This window comes from Calypte anna, chromosome 1 (genome assembly GCF_003957555.1).
Source record: "Calypte anna isolate BGI_N300 chromosome 1, bCalAnn1_v1.p, whole genome shotgun sequence".
Taxonomy (NCBI): domain Eukaryota; kingdom Metazoa; phylum Chordata; class Aves; order Apodiformes; family Trochilidae; genus Calypte; species Calypte anna.
This window is the reverse complement of record NC_044244.1, coordinates 73,535,085-73,550,648: the sequence shown is the minus strand read 5'-3', so window position 1 is coordinate 73,550,648 and position 15,564 is coordinate 73,535,085. Positions and strand designations below refer to the sequence as shown.

The following is a 15,564-nucleotide window of genomic DNA, read 5'->3' as shown; positions in this document are numbered from 1 at the left end:
CTACAGCAAGCCTTAGAGTTCTCAAAGGTAATAGCAATATAAAGCCGTGCATTTAGATTGATACAGCTCTTCAGATTTTATGCATATATTGGTATTTGGACATCTGCTAAAATATGAATGTTGCATAATCCCTTCAGAGGAATTATTTTTGTATTGAAATGCTTATTTGTCTGAAAAATATTTACCAGAGGTTTTTTGTTCTGTTTTGTTTTGTTTTGCTGGTTTTGCTCTTAGATTACGCAAAAAATGAGTCAACAAAGTCATCTTTTAAATTAAAAGATAAGATTGGCATTTTTATGACAAACTGGGGAGCAGAATAACAAAATTATAGTTTTAATAATTTATAGTTTTATACTCTATTCAGTGGCAGTAGATTTCTTTTTTAGCTACATTTTAATACCCTCCTTGTTTTGTTCTTATTTATGGTAATGCAACATGTATCTTTAGGCTTATATTGTATCTGAGACTTAGCAAAAAAATAAATTTCTTTCCTTGTAGTGGAATCTTATGGAAGATGTACCTTTGTTTTTCACTAACAAAAAGACAGAATAACTTTGTTTCACAAATTTTATCACCTTCCTTACCCTGCAGTAAGGCACTCATCAAAATGTTAGGAGAGTAATCAATGTCATTTTGTGTAATTGTATTTCTTCAATTTTATAAATTACTTTTTTCCAATTTAAAGTATACAATTATAGAGGTAAAGACCTTTTATCAAATATGATGCTTCCTGTCCTTGCCTAAAGTGCTCATGTTCTAGCAACAAGCACATTTTCCCGTGTTATATAATTTTTTCTCTAGGGTTCAGCAAGAAGGGTTCCATTTTCTTATCTTAACACGAAATTAAAAAGTGAGCCTGAAGCCACCCACAGAAATTCAGATTTTTTTAAAGAGGAATATTCTGAGAACTCCACAATGATACTTCTGTGTTTCACAGAACCATCCATTATGCTGATGCAAGAAAAAGAACAGAACTACTCCCGACCTTGAGGGCTTTCTTATGTGGCACGTTGTAGCTCTACGTTCTGCTATTTCTCTTATTCAAAGTGTAGCCAAAACAACTGCTGGAGAATGAGGCCCAGGCTGGATGTGTCTCAAGGAGCCCCATGACAGCACATGGCTTTGTGTCTCGGCTTCTTTTGAATCAGATGGCACAGTCTCTTTCCCACTGGGATGAGTGGGAGATGTTTGATTTAGAAGCTCTTTCCGTTTGTGGATTTTTGTGTAAAGTTAGGGTTTGACTTCCCCCACCATCAGCATTTTTTATTGGGAAACAAAGTTCTCTCTGTTACTGTGCATTGAAAAAAGGTTGGAAAAGTGGGATCGATTTCTTTATCATCCCCACATCTAAAAGTGTGAGTGAATTTGTTTTCAAAAATGCTAGAGCACAGGAGAGCTTCCCTCATTTCTTGTCTGTGACTTTGACTCACTGAGGGCCCCAGAATATTTGTAAAGGGGGTATAATATTGCCTATCAGTAGAGTATGAGAGAAAAAAAATAATTTTTATGCTCTCCAAACTTTTGTGCAGAGGGAATTGTGAGCGAACGTGTAGTGAAGAGAAAACACAATGTACTTTTTGTGACTAAAGAATATCATCTTAGAGATCATTTCCAAGAAAGAGAGAAAGCAGGTTCTCCCCTCTGTCTTCTGTGATGAAACAGCAGTTTCAAAAACTTCTCTTTATGTACCTCATTTTAAGGGTTGTATGTGAAATAAATGTTTATTTTTTGTTAAGGGAGGGTGTCTGCTAAATAGGATGGAATCCATAAAAACTGTATGTCAAGACAGATTCCTTCTCTGACCTTTTCCAAGTCTCTTAAGACATATCTGGTGACATTTTGGAGGTTTAAATTGTATACTGAGTCAGGCTTGCCTTTGTTGCTTGTATTTAATCTAATTTGTGCAATATTAGCCATGAAATTGCAGGTGCTTAGGCTCCAGTGTATTTAGGCTGTATTTAGGTTTCTAATTAACATTGGTGTCTGCATTTCTATTTTTACCAAGCTAGTTAATCTCAGGCTGGTGGGTGTATGCCTACTGTCAGTGCAGGTACACAGTGCAAGTATAGGCAAAGCACTCATATCTTTACATTTTTATTTCTTGCTGGTTATTCAGTGTGAATAAAAGCACCCCCTTTCCACAGAGGTTATTCTGAGGATATGTGTATGACTGGAGTACAATGAGGGTTGCAGAGGTACCTCAAATAGCTAGTTTAGTGTGAAATATTCAGAATATATCCCTGTTCATTATGCATCCATGGAACTGGAAACAACTTTAAACTCATTTTTCTGTATTCAGATGTCTTTACTCAAGACTTACCATAAGTAACAAATTTTGCACTGCTGTCTCTTAGAACTTTGTTTTCTGTGTGACTTGCAAATCAGAGCCTTAAAAACCTCTTTCAAAGCCACCACCATTAGTAGCTGTCTTTTTCCTCTAATGTGCAGAAACTCAGCCTTTACATTTTACTCAGCCTGCGTGCATTTTACTGATTTGACTTATGCCACCTGTACAGCCACAATCAGAGATGTTCCCCATGCTGCAATATTAATTACAATGGTAGCTTTAATTATTTTCAAGTTTGCATCACTTAATGATGGCTTGCTTCTCTTGTGACTGTAAAGAATGTTGAAGACCTGTTCCCCAGGTGACATTTTTTGCACTCTCTCCCCTCTGCACAGATGACCCCATCAGAATCTGTGTTTCTGTAACTGTCTTTTGATGGCTTTGAAATGGGAAGTTTGTGTATATGGTCACAGCCACTGCCTTGTGCAATTGAAAACTTGGCATTAGTGAAACAGCAACATCGTGGGCCCTCATTTTCCTTGAATGTCTTAGAAAACACAAGACGAAAACTTGGTGAAACCACAGAGGTTCCACACTAACAAGAAACTCGTTTGTAATGCCTACAGATAGCCAAATACATTTTCTTAGCGTTGATCTAGGAAGTAATCAAGGACCTCCTGCTGGCTTTTACTGTTGTTTGACTGTCGTGCCAGTTTCAAAACATTTTAAAACTGAAAATCAACCATGCTTAATATACCATTTATTATTATCTGTGCATATTACACTATAAATAAATAAGCATGTGTGGATATATGTTTTTCTATGTAGAGGCATACGGTATGTATAATGTATAATGTACAATATATTTACAGCTTTAGCAGATTTTACACTCTGATGTTGTTTACTCCCTATAGTGTACAAGATGCTTTCAGGACAAATAACATAGCATTTTCTAGCTTACACTGGTTTTTATGCCATAATAATGGTAGCTGAGAATCTTAACAGATAAAATAATCAGCTACTCAAGATTATATAGAAATGGCATTACAGCCAAATGGACTGGTTTATTTTGTTTTACTACTAGGGGGGCAAGATTCCTATCCGATGGACTTCACCAGAAGCCATTGCATATCGGAAGTTCACATCAGCCAGTGATGCATGGAGCTATGGGATTGTTCTCTGGGAGGTGATGTCTTATGGAGAGAGACCATACTGGGAGATGTCCAACCAGGATGTGAGTATATTGTTATCTGAGTTATGTTCTCAAATGAAGGATCAAGCTGTGAAAGGAAGTGAAGCATAATGAAACCAGGTGGCTCTGAGTTTTTGACATTGACTAAGATGTAGAAATTAAAATCTCCCTGGTCAAGTAAAAGTTCTGATGAAGTTAACAAAAAGCCAACAGCTTTATAGCAGGGTATTTTGGACCTCTGAAGGAACATATCTGAAAATTTTACCACGCTGGTGGTTTTCTGTAGGATGATGCAAACAATTCCACTGCAGTGAGGTCATTGCCTTTTACATTCCTTAGCTCTTTGTTAGAAAACCCTCCTAAACGTCTGTTGATCCCCTTTGGTTCCACTTGTGTAATAGTCTGTAGAAGTTTTCTGTAAATGTCAAATACACAGAATAAATTGCTCTTTGAGCTTGAGAAAATGAGAAGCAAAGCATTTCTAGCAAGATTTTAATGAAACCAAAACACTTCTGGAAGTAATCAACAGATAAAATAGAGAAGTAGAGTGATCTGATTAGAAGGCTTCCAATTTAGACTCCTTTGCAACATCAGTAGACTATCCAAGCCAACAGTCCAAATGATTAATGAAACTCTCCCATTATTTTTGTAAGAAGCGTAACATTTCCTCAAATGGGATTTTTATTATGTCTATTTTGAGTTCCTTTTCTGTTGTTTTATTAATCCTAGATTAATTCCACAGGAGTTACTTATTAGCAGAACTTTCTGAAGTTAAGTCAATAACTACAGTTGTAGTCAGACAGACATTCTCTATATTCCTTTATGTTAAACAAGAAAAAAGGAAACTTCCTTTCAAATGAGTACCTCTGGAACCTAAGTCTCTGCAGAAAACTGTGTATTTCTTTTCACTAATGAACACTTTTTCTTTTATGTGTGGAGATTAATTAATTGTGTTACGTAGCCTGATGTACTTGGAATACCTTTAATAATATCACATTAAAATCAGAAACAAAAGGATTAAACTGTTTACGGGTCTCTGCTTTACGGCTGCTTGAACCATGCACTGTTTTTCTGTCCCTGTTTTGACTTGAAATAGTATTTCCTGCTTTTGAACTAGCTGATCCAGATAAAGAGGAAAGATTAGTAGAACATTGCTTTATCATTTTCTACTTAGAATACATTGGGGTTTTATTCATAGTGCAATAGATACTATAGGACTGATCGGGAGGTTTTTATACTCCATTGAAAAGATTGTATTAAAAAGCTTCATAACAGTGTAGATTCCTGGCTATTTTTTTTTTTTTTTTTTTTGGCAATCCATATAAGCAATAAATGGTCTAAAAAATGTGTCAGTGTAGACAAATTATTAAAGAATTGGGCATGCACTGCCTAATGGGAAGTGTACAGTTATCCTCATGGTAAGATTTAAAAAATGGGTTTGGGCACATCCATGAAAGCTTCTCTCTATCTGTTCAGGATATTCCGTGAAGGGGGTAGGTTCATTTTCCACCAGTGTTTGCTGGAGAGTGTGGAAAGCATGAATTGCTAAGGGTTATCAGATGAGATATTCAAGACCTTTGGAGGTTTGACATCTTTAAGAAAGCACCTTTCTAACTGTAGCTTTTGTTTACAGATTTAGTTCAATCAACTGTGAGTTAGGGACACTCCTTCTAGATTCTCACCTTCCTCAAAGTCACATACTATATCTTAACTCCCCTTTCTGTATGCCTAAATTACTGTCTGGTTTACTTTGCAGATAAACTAGAGGCATTGCATGACAAGACAATTAGTGAATAAACACTTTTGTTTAAACACCAAATGTCCACATGAATGTGGTTCACAGAACTGATAAAACCGAGTTGATTTAAGTGCCTTTAAGTTTTCAAAAACTTTTATCCTTGTGCAGGTGATTAAAGCTGTTGATGAAGGGTACCGTTTGCCACCTCCTATGGACTGCCCAGCTGCCTTATATCAGCTGATGCTGGACTGTTGGCAGAAAGACAGAAACAACAGACCCAAGTTTGAGCAGATTGTCAGCATCCTGGATAAACTGATCCGCAATCCCAGCAGCTTGAAAATAATCACCAATGCGGCCGCAAGGTGACATATTAGCTCTTACATTCCACATAAATGCATGTCTTTGATTTCTGCATCTTCCATATTTAAAATTTGTTTGCTTTGTTCACCTACAACTTCAAGTAGTCAATCAAAATCTTGAAGGCTAGAGAAACTTTCCCACCTGCCCTTCAGGAGAAGGATTTAATGTTGGGTTTTGGTTTGTTTGTTTGGGTTTTGTTTGTTTGTTTGGGTTTTGGTGTTGTTTGCTTTGTTTATTTTTATTTATATTTTTCTCATTTTTATTAATTATATGCTATTGTTCATTCCAATTATAAAAAGCTCTTAGGTTGCAGTTATGAAAGCCGTTGTAAGATTGAGTAGAGTTTTGGGAGAAAAGCACAGATTACAAATTTGGCCTTCATGAGATCTTCCTTCTCCTTTTGACCTGAGGTGGTGTTTTAAGTGTTTAAGTTACATAGATTAAAACTAACCATGTTCCCAAGTATCTTTCTGAACTGAGTCCAAACATACATCCTACACTCCTATGCTCTGCTCTGACAAGTCACCTTAACTTTAATCGTATGATTTGCATCCCAGAGGACTCACAGACTTCAAAATGCACTTAAACAATCCCTGTTAGATCAATGCCTTAACTAGGTATTCCTTTCCAACCTGTGTAATATTCCTAATAGCATGTAAAAAGTTCATATATAACCCTAGTTATTCAACACACTCTGAAACCATCACTAAGATGAGATAAGAATTAGCTCATCGAAAGAGCGTAACTGAAGAGTGTGTTGACACCTAAGGGTATAATGAGAATGTGGTGAAATAAGAGCTTTTGTTAAGTGGAGTTTAAGTGAATTGGCTTTATATGATGCACCAAATGTCATACTCTTACTGAAGTGATCTGAAAAGATATAAATTACTTTTAGCATGAAAACGACTGCAAAATCCTTCATCCATCAAGCAGGCAGAGTCAGGGAGAAATGCACTCTGCTTACTCTTCAGACCAAGGTCTTGGAGACTGTTTCAGTGGCCAAGAGACCAGAGTCTGACATGAGTCGAGCTTCAAAAAGGAACACAGCAAAACATTCCTCTCAGACTTTTACTTCCAGTATAGCACAGTTCTTGCAGATGGCACAGAAGGGAAATGGAAGCAAGGCAGCAGGAAAAGCTGGCTCGAGACTGCAGCCTGCTGCAGGTGACGTGGACCTTGCCTCCTTTTTTCTAGATCCTGGCATTGTGTTGCATCTTGATCTAGAGGCTGGCTATCCTAATTACCTCATACTACCACTCCAGAGACATGAAAAAGAAGGCAGAGATGGGAGGAGGAAGGCAGCCATAATTATGGGCTTTGTGTTAAAAAATATGAGAGATTACTTGAACACTAACTATGTTTCAATAACTTAATTGCTGTGCATTTAACTCAGAGTAAACCAACAATCAATCATTTCTGTTACCTGCCAGGTGAAAGAAAAGAAAAAAAAAAAACCTTAAAAATTGTTGAAAAAAAAAACCCAAAATGTTTAAACATTATCTTCTCAGCCAACCACATCTCTTCTAAACATCCTGCACCCCTCTTTGGCAAATGATTGCTTCAAATAAGTATTTTGTAGGTAGATACTGCATCAATCTGCTGAATAGGTGAGTTGCCAACCATGACTGTCATGTTTTGATTTGGAGATTTGATTGCAGAAAACAGAGCTACAGATTTTGCATTCCAACCAGAAGCAAAATATTCCCAGTTTACTGTCGATCCATTTAGAGGACTGAACCACAGCAGAGCTGAGAACAGTGTTGATCCATCAGTTCCAGTTTACCTGTTCATAGCCAATAAAAGCTGATATCATCTAACGGAGACCAAATTTAGTTGGAGTACAGCTTGCACCTACTGGGTTCTTCACAGGAGCACCACAGTGAAGTATTTCTCTCTCCTGTATCTGTTTTGATTTCTTTGCTCCTATTCCACCATATGCTTTACTGGTGCAGGCAGCAGAGGCTGCACATCTATGCCCTGGTGCCATACTCTCTGTTTTTGGCATGCCATTGAGAAGGAAGGAGGCTGCTAGGAAACAAGGGGACTTCTTACAGCTGCTTTAGGTGAGCTCTCAGTAAAATATTACTCATGGCAGGCTATTGCTTTGGTTTTGATTTGGAGCACATTTCTGAGAAAAGGTCAAAGGTGATTTTTATGCCCTCCTTCCCAGTTACCTTTCTGCTCCTTTGTCCTTATATCCCTTGCATTCCCAAGCACTGCAGTATCTCTTCCTGACCGCAACTCCTTACTCTCCATGACAGGCAGGGAGCTGTGAGGTCTGGGTGGTGGGCATAAGAGTATGGGTGAGCCCAAGATTTTCCCCTCTGGGAAGGTATTTTTTGCAGTTCAGGAAATGTGAGATCCCTAATCTTTCCATCTCATTCTCCCCATGTTGGTGTCTGTTGACCAACCCACGATATCCTTAAACTTGAGTACTACCAAGAACTAAATAGGACAGCATAAGGAGTGCTGGGCAGTCCTGTGCAGATTTGGAAATCTGTGATCACCCCCATGTAATCAGTGCCAAAACTGACTAATCTCAAACCTCAGACCTGGTTGAAAAGCCCCCTTCACTAGAAGCTGGACTTAGGTTTGGGTCTTGCTGTGGGCTTATGTGCAGAAATCTGTAACTGATACAGAAGGGTGGTGAGTCAGGGTAGCTCTTCAAGAAGATGACCCATGGGTGTTGAATCTTTGCTAGTATCATTGTATTGTTAGCAGCTGGAGATTGACAATCATCACTGCAGTGGTAAAGCACTCTTGAGACTCAGCCTCATAGGCTCAGGGGACCATATTGGCTCAAATGGCTGCTCTCAGTTGTTATTTGAGGCTGCAGTCCTCCTGCAGCACCTCTCCCATACTCGTAAGAAGTGATTAATCTAAATTATAGAGGTCCCAACTCTCTTTTACCCATGTCTGTGGTGCTACTGGAAGAATGCTGAAACTTTATGCCCACCATATGCTTGTAGGTGTTCAGAATATACTTGGTCAGGAAAAATGTTTAACCTGACAATGTCTGTTGCAGAGCTTGTCTCTTCTTACAGATTTTAGAGATGATGTTTGTTTAAAATAGTCACCAGACTGTTGTATCCTATTTAAAGGCACATTGCTGGAGGTGTGTAGGACATCCCTGTCCCCTGGTACATTATTCTTAACTGACTTAAACTGAAGGATGTGCTTGACTGTGCATCTGATTGCAGGCCATAGCCCAGGCACATTTTATACTAATATCTCATAGGAATACAGAAGAGAAGCCAAACCCTTCAATTCTTTATTTCCTTTTCAGGTTTTGGTCCCATATGGCCACTTCTGGCATCTAATGTTTTCTTGATACTTGTTTTTATCCTTATTGACTGTCTCTTTTTAGACCATTCTGCACTCTTCTGAACTTATTGTTAGCAAATCCTTTTTTTAACCTCATCACAGGAGATGTTTCGTTATACCTTTCCTGATATTTGTTCATCTCTAATTCATGTGAAAAATCCTTTCCCATTCCCTGTAAAGCTGAGAGCTTGCATGAGTTAATTTTTCCTGTCAAAATTAACTTTTTAATCATGTTGCCACAGCTCCACAGCTAAAAAGACACACACTGGTTATGGACACCTGCGTATTTTCTGTCCAGGGTGCCTGGGGTTATCTAGCTCTGTAAAGAGCTGTAGGAACAGAACTCTGTTCACAGAAAGTTTTCTAAAGCACAACCTCGTAATATTTTTGATTTATGTCTTGCTATTCTTTCTTGGATTTTGAGCATGATGTTCATTTTTATAACAGAGTCCTTAGGTTGACTGGATATCTTTAGGGTTGAAGTAAGTTCATATTTCTTCTAGTTTTGATCAGGTTCATTATTTCTTTTCTTGAGCTTATTATTTTTCTGTCCACTGTGTATTACTTCACATTTGTGAAGATTTTGTGAAGATACAAAGCAGATGGAAAGTTTTTTGAATTTGAGTAGGAGAGGCAGAATCATTTCACTCACCTGCTAACCAGTTGCTGAGGCTGTGGTCTGAAAAGGTTTATTAGTTGTTGTTTCATTTGTGTGGGAAAAAATGGAACCTGAGACTCACACAGCTGGAAGTACTTTGTATACATTACAAATCTTAAATGTACTCATAACACTTAATTTTATTCATCTGTTTCTTTTGTTTCCACTTATTTATATTTCTGATTTTTTTTTTTTTTGGTGTTTGAATTTCTGATTCTGATCTTTTATTAATATATATATGAGAGAGTGGTTCTCTTGAGTTACAATTTATATTACTATTCTATAAATATGAATCTTCCTCTTACCCGGCCATTTGAAAAAATACATTTAAAACATAGCCCATAATTATAAAAATATTTAAAACATTTCTGCATCCCAAAGTGAATTAAGCTGCTGGAGGACATTTTGACCTTGAGGTACAATGGTTGTGATACAGGACCCAGGCAAACCAAGTATTATGGAAGCTTTCCTATAGTTGCTGTGTTTGTTCACATCTGTGATGTAGGTGCAAGTAAAGTCACTCAGTCTTCATAAAGCTGATATAAATCAGGAATAGTCGAGTTAATCCACAGCCTTTTCAAAGAGAAAGCTTTTAGAAAAAAAAATTGAAAAATGTTTCTAATTCCAAAACATTATCTTTAGACATTCTGAATTTCTGACATGCCTGTGATTGATTTCAAAATTGGGAAGGAATCCATACAGAAAAATAAACTGCTTCTGTATTTGCTTTTGTTTCTATATAACTTTTTAGTAAAGTTAATGTCAGTGTCAAGTGTTGGCTGCTCTTGTTTCTTTACACCACAAGAATATAGTTAGGAGTGGAGGAAAGAGTTATATTGTAAATACAGTGAGAAAACCCCTTGGGAATTAAAGATATTTCTTTATGAAATCGCCTGTTTCTACCTGTGTTAGTAGATATATCTAAGGGCAAGTATTGCAATAATATGTCACGTATCTCCAAAGCAAAAAATAAACAGCTGGTAGTCTTCCTTGTCAAAAAGATCATTCTTTTTGAGTTGTTTAGAGTTAACAGCAAACAATGATTTTAGTTTCTATGGATCTTCACAGAAAATGCTGCTTAGGTTGCATTGCAAATTGAGAGGAGGATCTTGGAGGAAGGAGATTTTAATGAGACATTTGTTATTCAGTATTTTTATTCTAAATTCATATATAGACCAAACAACTAATATGGAGAGTTACTATTATTATCACATCTTACTACTTATGGGGACTTTTGTCAAATTAGATGGTGATTATCATACACTTAACAATAAGGGTCTGGTAATGAAACAGTATTCAATGTGCAAATACACCTATCAAATATTTTGCAAAATCAGTTTGTCCTCTTTTTATTTCAGAAAAGGTCAAAACATCATCCATTTTAAAGGCAGCTGTCTTACTGGACTTTTTAAATGATCATTTTGTTTGGCTAACTTTTCTGTCTCTCTTAAAATTTAAATTACGTTCCTCATAGGCAGACTAATTAGCAAGTTTGCCCTAAACCTATGAAGATGAAGGTGTTACTTACAGACTAACCAACAGTTGTTAATAGGATTCAGCGTCTGTTTTTTCTGGCATGGAGCTACCTTTAGAAAAAGAGTGAGTTTGTTCAGCAAAAGCAGTACATGGCTTTAAAGACGTTTGATTCCATAAAGAGAGGGAGGACAGAGGGCTGGCTCTCTTGCTCTTCATAGACCAGTCTTTCTGCTCTCCAAGTGCTGCTTGTAGCATCAGCCAGCTAAGCTGCTTTCCAGTCAATTCTTGGTTTTAAGGTACTTACAAAGGATTAAAAATCAGATTCTGTGTTCTCCCATGTAGAGGCTTCTGAAGCTAAGTTTTATTCTGTAATTTCAAGTACTGATTTTAGTCCACAAGTCTACTAGTCTGGATAGCATAATAAATGTCATATGTTGCAAAATGTGAGAAGTTATGTCTGCCTTTTATGTTAACATTATTCAAGAATTTCTGAATAGACATAAAAAAGTGAAAAGTTGATTCTCAAATAGGGAAACCAAATCAGATTTTAAGAAATAATAATGCTTACCAAAATAAAAAGACATTTAAATTATATTTTTGCTAATTTCAAAATTAAGACTATTATGCATGCTAACAATGCAAAGTGTGTAGAACTTAAAATGTAAGGACAAATTTCTGTTTCTCAGAACAAGGAACATATACAATAATGAATATACAGTATTCTTTGTGTTTCTGAATGACAACTAAGGTATATGGATAAAACTTAGGATTGTATTGAAGGCTCTGGAACTGAAGTTTACAAAATGTGATCTTGGAACAGATCTTGGAAAGAGCTCATTCATGAGACAGTGTATCCCATACTTTAATACAAATTTCATGTCTTCATTCATTTCCAAGTTCCAGTTCTGTAGTGAGGAAGCAGAATGCCTGACTATGGGAATAAACAATTAAAAAAAAAATTATGAACAGTTATGTTCATCCCCAAAATACATCTCTTTTGGTAATTCATGACATTATAACTATATTTAAAAAAAAATAAAAAGCAAATTGTTTTTTGATTATACTGCAGCACTGGAGGTAGATTTGGCTTCAGATCTCTTTTATATATTAGAAGAAGACTCCATTTAAATGGAGAAATTTAGAGTTAAAATATGAGTTTTATCTCCATTGTTACAGCTAAGTCTAGGAAAGCAAGAAAGTCACTTATTTTCAGAAAAAGCATAACTGAAATTCTTTCAGAATTGTCCGGGAAATTTAAGGGGTCAGGGTCAGTTACTCTTCCTGATGAAAATATAGAAGTGTTAGAAAATGTGTATGAATAATTCCTTGTACATTCTTCTGTGTGTTAGCAAGTTGTTTACAACCCTGTACTGGTTTCTTGAACTTCATGTGTTCTTTGAATTATTCACTGTATTAATCATCTTGAGCAGCTTTTGGATGACCTGTTATTTGAAAGTAGTTGATTATAAGTGTTTGATGCTAAATGTGTACTTGATTTTCCATCGCTGTGACACTTGTACTGGAGTCCAGCATCATGTTTTCTCTCCAGCACCCAGAGTCATTATTTGCAATTAAAAATTTGAAGTTTGGTTCTCACAAAGTTTGTTTTCCCTTAAAATCTGATTATTTGGTAGAAACTCCCTGGTATGCTAGCTTAGTAGGATATTTATGACAATTGAACTCAACGGGGACAGTGAACAGGACAAATAAAAAATTTAGACTGCTCCATTAAGCAGCTTAGTTCAAGCTCTGTTTTTGTAATAATATTTGCAATGAAATGACTGTTTGTGTTGGCTGAACATTTTGTTGAAAAGTCTCCTTTCTTGCCATTCAGGTCAGAAGGCTTCAGATGCTTGACATATATTGCTGACCGACTGTAATATTGCTTGTTTGCTTCTCCCTGTTAGGAACTTCCAAGCTGGTGGGCTGAAGGAATGAGGTTTCAGTTTTACTTGGAGCAGCATTTCAGAGAGGGCTTAATCTTTGTGGTTGTCAAGGCATTAACAACAGGGTCCAGCTTTGGCCGAATGAGGTGTAATGCAAGTCTGTGCATTTTTAGACTCGTTCAAAATCCAGGAATAATCTAATCCATGTCCTTAAATGGACAGCTATCTCTAAAGGAATTCGAGTAATGTAAGCCTATGACACTAGCTTTCTTTCTGGAGTCTGTTACACAGAAAATGGTGATTTTTATGGAGAAAAACCTTAACCACAAATCAGAACAAAAAATGGATGAATATGGTAAATTATACTCCTTGCTGTCTAATTGTAGCTTGAGCTTTGTGGGGAATCCAGGAGGTAGACTGAGGAGATTTTTAGGAACAACAGTCAGCCAGCATGCTAGAGATAGAAAAGCCCTATTTTTACCTGAATTTTCCAGCAGCTGTTAACACCGTGCTGGAGGCAGGCAGGGAACAGCTATTGATCCTTCAAAGTTTGAAGCTGCTGGGGCTCACTGTTTAGCAGAGACAGTAAAACTATGTTGAGTTCTACACCTCTAATTTGACTCTGCTGGTGAAGCTCAAACAAGAATTCACAGCAGACCAAATTGGGTGCTGTATAATTTAAACAGTAATGCAGCTCCATCAGCGGGTGGCCTGATCATGAGCATTTGCCATTTGGTCTAATTCCGGGGGATTTTGTTTTGCTGTTCTCAGCTCAGTGTGCTGGGTTTACAGTGTGAAGCCCTCGTTAGTGTTAATGGTAATTCTGTGCTGGATATGCTGGAAAAATAAACTGCACGGAGCCATTGCCTGATGCTGTGAATGCAGTAGCCAAAGTTTGTAGAAATCCATGGTTTGTAGAAACTCACAGTTGTGAGCTATAAGGGCAAGTCACACACAAGCAAATGGTGGATGCAAAAAGACAGAAAGACATTTTAAAAGCTCTCTGAGGCATTTTTCTCTCCCTCTTTTAAAAAGCCTGTAGGCTGTCCTAGCAGTAATGACTGGTTGCTGTAAAGAGTCTGTCTCTGGGCCAGCTACGAATCCCAGGAAATGGCTGCATGACATTGCTTCTACAGCTTAAAAGCACAGCTTAAGCTGTGTCGTGATAGAAAGAAAACCATTTCAGTAACATGCTGGCATTTTTTGCCTTCAGTGGTTTTGGTGGGAGGAAAAAGTAGATTGAGGAGCACTGATACACCCAGGCATGTTCTATTACTTCACAGGGATTCTGAAAATACATAAGCCCCTTGAAAACCATGTTCTGATGGGCAGCTAAAGGAGCAGGGATAGCTGGGGAACTGCCTTATGGGGAAGGTCAAATTTTATTTGTTCATCAGCCTAGAGGAAGATGTGGTAAGTTTTTTGCCAATGGATAACGTGGAGCTAGAAAATGAGAAGTCTGAGGTGACATTTAGAGAGATGAATCATATTGCATCAGGCCAGCAGCCTCACCTGAATTCTTTTCCTCCACTGGTTATTTGTATTACCCTTCTTTATTTCTCCAGCTCTCCTTTGACTTTAAACAGTAGTTACAACCTTCACGTTCTCGGAGCGTGCAAGTGTGGTATGAAGTCCATGGGGAAAAGCAGGTGTGCTATCCTAAGAAGTGAATTGTATCTTAGGCACTAAGTTACAGATCTGGCTAAGGGCATCTTAAAAACTGGGCATGAAGAGGTGGAACTCCAAAGATTGTCTCTAAGCTCCAGGGATAATCAAGTAAACACTATGACTCTACTTATCCTCAGCGTGTCATTTATTTTCTAGTCTCCCATTGATAAACTTGTATGCTTATGATTCTGCTTGCTATAGAAGATAAAACTAAAATTAGCTCTCTGTTCCAGCTGTTGGTTTTTGGTTCACTTTTTCTTAAAATAGGAGTTATCCTTCATGTTAGACCTGAATTCTGTGCTTCAGCTTGACATGATCACAAAGCACATAGAATTTATTTTCAAACATCACCTGGCTCCCTCCTATAGAAGCTTATAGTCACCTGAAATTTGCCTTTGTATTTTTAAATGCTTTCCAGTTTAAAAGAATCTGACCGTGGAAAGGGAAGTCCAGAGTAAAAAACCTGAAGGTGTGTTGCATTTCTTAGAGGAAGGGGTGGAAAGAGAGTGGCTACTGCAATGCAAAGGCCGAGGTCATGTGTGCACAATTTCTCTGTGTATTTGCAGAATACCAACCTCCACACAGAACAAGTTGCAGGACGTTTTCCTTTTATTTGTCTCACTTCCTGGCCTTTACAGGTTAACATGTCCCTTTCTTGCCAGGCAGTAGCTGACCAGAGACTAGATTTCCATGCCATTTTGAGGAGGGCTCTAATGACATTTTCTGCAGTCTTTGTCATTAGTACATGAGGCAGTATATGAGACAGCTTTTGCCTGTGTTGTGAAAAAAGCTGTCCTAATGATAACAAACTATAGTTCTCCCTGCTATTGCAGATGACTCAAAGGTTAATTCCAGCTGTTAACTTAATGGGTACATCCAGAGAAAGCTTTCAGCAGCAGAGCATTTCGTACTTGGCATCTTGCTGTTAAATTTGTCTCTCTAACCTGAGTCTTGCTGATTTTTTTTCAGGGCACC

General features: G+C 37.5%; 1 protein-coding gene across 1 annotated transcript in view; it reads left to right on the top strand.

Moving 5' to 3' along the window:
- Positions 1-15,564, top strand: part of EPHA3 (EPH receptor A3) — a 225,425-nt gene that overhangs the window by 204,392 nt on the left and 5,469 nt on the right. Inside the window, exons 14-15 of the mRNA XM_030456308.1 lie at positions 3,372-3,521; positions 5,386-5,579. Of these exons, the coding sequence (XP_030312168.1) occupies positions 3,372-3,521; positions 5,386-5,579 (344 nt within the window). The remainder of the gene's footprint in view (positions 1-3,371; positions 3,522-5,385; positions 5,580-15,564) is intronic.